At 34.4% G+C, this 6,566-nt stretch overlaps 1 protein-coding gene across 1 annotated transcript in view; it reads right to left on the bottom strand.

Annotated features, from left to right (window-relative positions):
* Positions 1–6,566, bottom strand: part of adamts2a (ADAM metallopeptidase with thrombospondin type 1 motif, 2a) — a 57,463-nt gene that overhangs the window by 17,709 nt on the left and 33,188 nt on the right. Inside the window, exons 15-17 of the mRNA XM_028595068.1 lie at positions 5,757–5,890; positions 1,077–1,200; positions 572–652 (exon numbers count right to left, since the gene is read on the bottom strand). Of these exons, the coding sequence (XP_028450869.1) occupies positions 572–652; positions 1,077–1,200; positions 5,757–5,890 (339 nt within the window). The remainder of the gene's footprint in view (positions 1–571; positions 653–1,076; positions 1,201–5,756; positions 5,891–6,566) is intronic.

Here is a 6,566-nt window from a genome sequence, read left to right on the forward strand (position 1 = left end):
GTGTGTGTGTGTGTCTGTGTCTCTGTGTGTGTATGTGTGCGTGGGTGAGTGTGTGTGTGTGTGTCTCTGTGTCTCTGTGTGTGTATGTGTGTGTGTGTGTGTGTGTGTGTCCCCTCTGTTTCTCTGTGTGTGTGTGTGTGTGTGTCTGTGTGTACGTATGTGTCTCTGTGTCTCTGTGTGTGTGTGTGTGTGTGTGTGTGTGTGTCTGTGTCTCTGTGCATGTGTCTGTGTGTGTGTGTGTGTGTGTGTGTGCCCTCTGTCTCTGTGTGTGTGTGTGTGTGTGTGTGTGTGTGTGTCCTCTGTCTCTCCGTGTGTGTGTGTGTCTGTGTGTGTGTGTATGTGGATGTGTGTGTGTCTCTGTGTGTGTGTGTGTCTCTGTGTCTCTGTGTGTGTGTGTGTGTGTGTGTGTGTGTTCCCTCTGTATCTGTGTGTGTGTGTGTGTGTTTCCCTCTGTCTCTGTGTGTGTGTGTGTGTGTTTCCCTCTGTATCTGTGTGTGTGTGTTTCCCTCTGTCTCTCTGTGTGTGTGTGTGTGTGTGTGTGTGTGTGTGTGTGTGTGTGTGTGAGTGGTACCCAGGATGTGAGGTGTCTCTCTGAACTCCTGGACCAGAAGGTGTCGCGCTCCTTTGGGGATCTCCAGGATCTTTAGGTAACCTAGGCAACAACAATCATCAAACAGTCAGTAGCTTTCAAGAAATGATAGAGTGTGGTCTAGACCTACTCTATCTGTTAATGATATAGAGTGGTCTAGACCTACTCTATCTGTTAATTATAGAGTGTGGTCTAGACCTACTCTATCTGTAAATTATAGAGTGTAGTCTAGACCTACTCTATCTCTAAATTAGAGTGTGGTCTAGACCTACTCTATCTGTTAATGATAGAATGTGGTCTAGACCTACTCTATCTGTAAATAAAAGAGAGTGGTCTAGACCTACTCTATCTGTTAATGATAGAGTGTGGTCTAGACCTACTCTATCTGTAAATTATAGAGTGTAGTCTAGACCTACTCTATCTGTAAATTATAGACAGTGGTCTTATAGGGTTATAATATATAATAATACAGAACTAAAGAGGAAACCTTGTTTCTTGGTGCTGCGGGTGAAGTTTCCTTTAACGATCTTACAGCTGGAGTTATCTCCTCCACACACTCCACATCTGTCCTCCTGCTGGTCGGATGCTATCTGGCCGTCACAGCCTACATGCTGGGGTAGGACACAGGAGACAAGGTTAGGAGACAGGAGACAATGTTAGGAGACAGGAAACAAGCAGAGGAGACAGGAAACAAGGAGTGGAGACAGGAGACAAGGAGAGGAGACAGGAAACAAGAAGAGACAGGAGACAAGGAGAGGAGAAAGGGGACAAGGTTAGGAGACAGGAGACAAGGTTAGGAGACAGGAAAAAAGGAGAGGAGACAGGAAACGAGGAGAGGAGACAGGAGACAAGGAGAGGAAACAGGAGACAAGGAGAGGAGACGGTAAACAAGGAGAGGAGGCAGGAAACAAGGAGAGGAGTCAGGAAACAAGATTAGGAGACAGGAGACAAGGAGAGGAGACAGGAAACAAGGAGAGGAGACAGGAAACAAGGAGACGATAGAGGAAACAAGGGGAGGAGAGAGGAAACAAGATTAGGAGACAGGAGACAAGGAGAGGAGACAGGAAACAAGGAGAGGAGAGAAGAGACAAGGAGAGGGGACAGGACACAAGGACAGAGGAAACAAGGACAAAGGAGACAAGGACAGAGGAGACAGGGGATAAAAAACATGAACATATCCCTTTCCCATGATGTTATAGCTGTAGTGTCTGTATAAAGACATTAATCTCATGATGTTATAGTTGTAGTGTCTGTATAAAGACATTAATCTCATGATTGTAGGTCTGTATAAAGACATTAATCTCATGATGTTATAGTTGTAGTGTCTCTATAAAGACATTAATCTCATGATGTTATAGTTGTAGGTCTGTATAAAGACATTAATCTCATGATGTTATAGTTGTAGTGTCTCTATAAAGACATTAATCTCATGATGTTATAGTTGTAGGTCTGTATAAAGACATTAATCTCATGATGTTATAGTTGTAGTGTCTCTATAAAGACATTAATCTCATGATGTTATAGTTGTAGTGTCTGTATAAAGACATTAATCTCATGATGTTATAGTTGTAGTGTCTCTATAAAGACATTAATCTCATGATGTTATAGTTGTAGTGTCTGTATAAAGACATTAATCTCATGATGTTATAGTTGTAGTGTCTGTATAAAGACATTAATCTCATGATGTTATAGTTGTAGTGTCTGTATAAAGACATTAATCTCATGATGTTATAGTTGTAGTGTCTGTATAAAGACATTAATCTCATGATGTTATAGTTGTAGTGTCTGTATAAAGACATTAATCTCATGATGTTATAGTTGTAGTGTCTGTATAAAGACATTAATCTCATGATGTTATAGTTGTAGTGTCTGTATAAAGACATTAATCTCATGATGTTATAGCTGTAGTGTATGTATAAAGACATTAATCTCATGATGTTATAGTTGTAGTGTCTGTATAAAAACATTAATCTCATGATGTTATAGTTGTAGTGTCTCTATAAAGACATTAATCTCATGATGTTATAGTTGTACTGTCTGTATATAGACATTAATCTCATGATGTTATAGTTGTAGTGTCTCTATAAAGACATTAATCTCATGATGTTATAGTTGTAGTGTCTGTATATAGACATTAATCTCATGATGTTATAGCTGTAGTGTCTCTATAAAGACATTAATCTCATGATGTTATAGTTGTAGTGTCTGTATAAAGACATTAATCTCATGATGTTATAGTTGTAGTGTCTGTATAAAGACATTAATCTCATGATGTTATAGTTGTAATGTCTGTATAAAGACATTAATCTCATGATGTTATAGTTGTAGTGTCTGTATAAAGACATTAATCTCATGATGTTATAGTTGTAGTGTCTGTATAAAGTCATTAATCTCATGATGTTATAGTTGTAATGTCTGTATAAAGACATTAATCTCATGATGTTATAGTTGTAGTGTCTGTATAAAGACATTAATCTCATGATGTTATAGTTGTAGTGTCTGTATAAAGACATTAATCTCATGATGTTATAGTTGTAGTGTCTCTATAAAGACATTAATCTCATGATGTTATAGTTGTAGTGTCTGTATAAAGACATTAATCTCATGATGTTATAGTTGTAGTGTCTGTATAAAGACATTAATCTCATGATGTTATAGTTGTAATGTCTGTATAAAGACATTAATCTCATGATGTTATAGTTGTAATGTCTGTATATAGACATTAATCTCATGAAGTTATAGTTGTAGTGTCTGTATAAAGACATTAATCTCATGATGTTATAGTTGTAGTGTCTGTATAAAGACATTAATCTCATGATGTTATAGTTGTAGTGTCTCTATAAAGACATCAATCTCATGATGTTATAGCTGTAGTGTCTGTATAAAGACATTAATCTCATGATGTTATAGTTGTAATGTCTGTATAAAGACATTAATCTCATGATGTTATAGTTGTAATGTCTGTATAAAGACATTAATCTCATGATGTTATAGTTGTAGTGTCTGTATAAAGACATTAATCTCATGATGTTATAGTTGTAGTGTCTGTATAAAGTCATTAATCTCATGATGTTATAGTTGTAATGTCTGTATAAAGACATTAATCTCATGATGTTATAGTTGTAGTGTCTGTATAAAGACATTAATCTCATGATGTTATAGTTGTAGTGTCTGTATAAAGACATTAATCTCATGATGTTATAGTTGTAGTGTCTCTATAAAGACATTAATCTCATGATGTTATAGTTGTAGTGTCTGTATAAAGACATTAATCTCATGATGTTATAGTTGTAGTGTCTGTATAAAGACATTAATCTCATGATGTTATAGTTGTAATGTCTGTATAAAGACATTAATCTCATGATGTTATAGTTGTAATGTCTGTATATAGACATTAATCTCATGAAGTTATAGTTGTAGTGTCTGTATAAAGACATTAATCTCATGATGTTATAGTTGTAGTGTCTGTATAAAGACATTAATCTCATGATGTTATAGTTGTAATGTCTGTATAAAGACATTAATCTCATGATGTTATAGTTGTAATGTCTGTATAAAGACATTAATCTCATGATGTTATAGTTGTAGTGTCTGTATAAAGTCATTAATCTCATGATGTTATAGTTGTAGTGTCTGTATAAAGACATTAATCTCATGATGTTATAGTTGTAGTGTCTCTATAAAGACATCAATCTCATGATGTTATAGCTGTAGTGTCTGTATAAAGACATTAATCTCATGATGTTATAGTTGTAATGTCTGTATAAAGACATTAATCTCATGATGTTATAGTTGTAATGTCTGTATAAAGACATTAATCTCATGATGTTATAGCTGTAGTGTCTGTATAAAGACATTAATCTCATGATGTTATAGTTGTTGTGTCTGTATAAAGACATTAATCTCATGAAGTTATAGTTGTAATGTCTGTATAAAGACATTAATCTCATGATGTTATAGTTGTAGTGTCTGTATAAAAACATTAATCTCATGATGTTATAGTTGTAGTGTCTCAATAAAGACATTAATCTCATGATGTTATAGTTGTACTGTCTGTATATAGACATTAATCTCATGATGTTATAGTTGTAGTGTCTGTATAAAGACATTAATCTCATGATGTTATAGTTGTACTGTCTGTATATAGACATTAATCTCATGAAGTTATAGTTGTAGTGTCTGTATAAAGACATTAATCTCATGATGTTATAGTTGTAGTGTCTGTATAAAGACATTAATCTCATGATGTTATAGTTGTACTGTCTGTATATAGACATTAATCTCATGATGTTATAGTTGTAATGTCTGTATAAAGACATTAATCTCATGATGTTATAGTTGTAGTGTCTGTATAAAGACATTAATCTCATGATGTTATAGTTGTAGTGTCTGTATAAAGACATTAATCTCATGAAGTTATAGTTGTAATGTCTGTATAAAGACATTAATCTCATGATGTTATAGTTGTAGTGTCTGTATAAAAACATTAATCTCATGATGTTATAGTTGTAGTGTCTCTATAAAGACATTAATCTCATGATGTTATAGTTGTACTGTCTGTATATAGACATTAATCTCATGATGTTATAGCTGTAGTGTCACTATAAAGACATTAATCTCATGATGTTATAGTTGTAGTGTCTCTATAAAGACATTAATCTCATGATGTTATAGTTGTAGTGTCTGTATAAAAACATTAATCTCATGATGTTATAGCTGTAGTGTCTCTATAAAGACATTAATCTCATGATGTTATAGTTGTAGTGTCTGTATAAAGACATTAGTCTCATGATGTTATAGTTGTAGTGTCTCTATAAAGACATTAATCTCATGATGTTATAGTTGTAATGTCTGTATAAAGACATTAATCTCATGATGTTATAGTTGTAGTGTCTGTATAAAGACATTAGTCTCATGATGTTATAGTTGTAGTGTCTCTATAAAGACATTAATCTCATGATGTTATAGTTGTAATGTCTGTATAAAGACATTAATCTCATGATGTTATAGTTGTAGTGTCTGTATAAAGACATTAATCTCATGATGTTATAGTTGTAGTGTCTGTATAAAGACATTAATCTCATGATGTTATAGTTGTAGTGTCTGTATAAAGACATTAATCTCATGATGTTATAGTTGTAAGTCTGTATAAAAACCAAATAAAGACCTCACAGTCTCCCCGCACACAGACGCTGTGGGCGTCTCCATAGGAACACGGTGTCCCATCATGCACCATTCTTTCCATGGACACCACGGCGCCCGTCTCCTTGGACTGGCAGGACAGCATGCAGCGCTCGTCAGCTGCAAACACACACACATATCATCACACACATATATACACACAGTATATCATATACACACACAGTATATCATATACACACAGTATATCATATATACACACATTATATCATATATATATACACACAGTATATCATATACACACACAGTATATCATATATACACACAGTATATCATATATATATACACACAGTATGTCATATACACACAGTATATCATATACACACACAGTATATCATATACACACACAGTATATCATATATACACACATTATATCATATATATACACACAGTATATCATATACACACACAGTATATCATATATACACACAGTATATCATATATACACACAGTATATCATATATATACACACAGTATATCATATATATATATACACACAGTATGTCATATATTATGTTACGGCTACTGAAGGTGGAACACGGAGAGTTTGAAGAGACGGAAATCTAAATATTTATTTTATATTTTCAGACTTTAAAGAGTTAACGAGAGGAGAGAGGCCACACGTTTCCTTCCAATAACAGATTCCTGCCTGATGACTTTAACATGTGAACACACACACACACACACACACACAGACACACACACACACACACACACACACACACAGACAGACACACACACACACACACACACACACACACACAGATTGTGAATGGTT

This window comes from Perca flavescens, chromosome 13 (genome assembly GCF_004354835.1).
Source record: "Perca flavescens isolate YP-PL-M2 chromosome 13, PFLA_1.0, whole genome shotgun sequence".
NCBI lineage: Eukaryota > Metazoa > Chordata > Actinopteri > Perciformes > Percidae > Perca > Perca flavescens.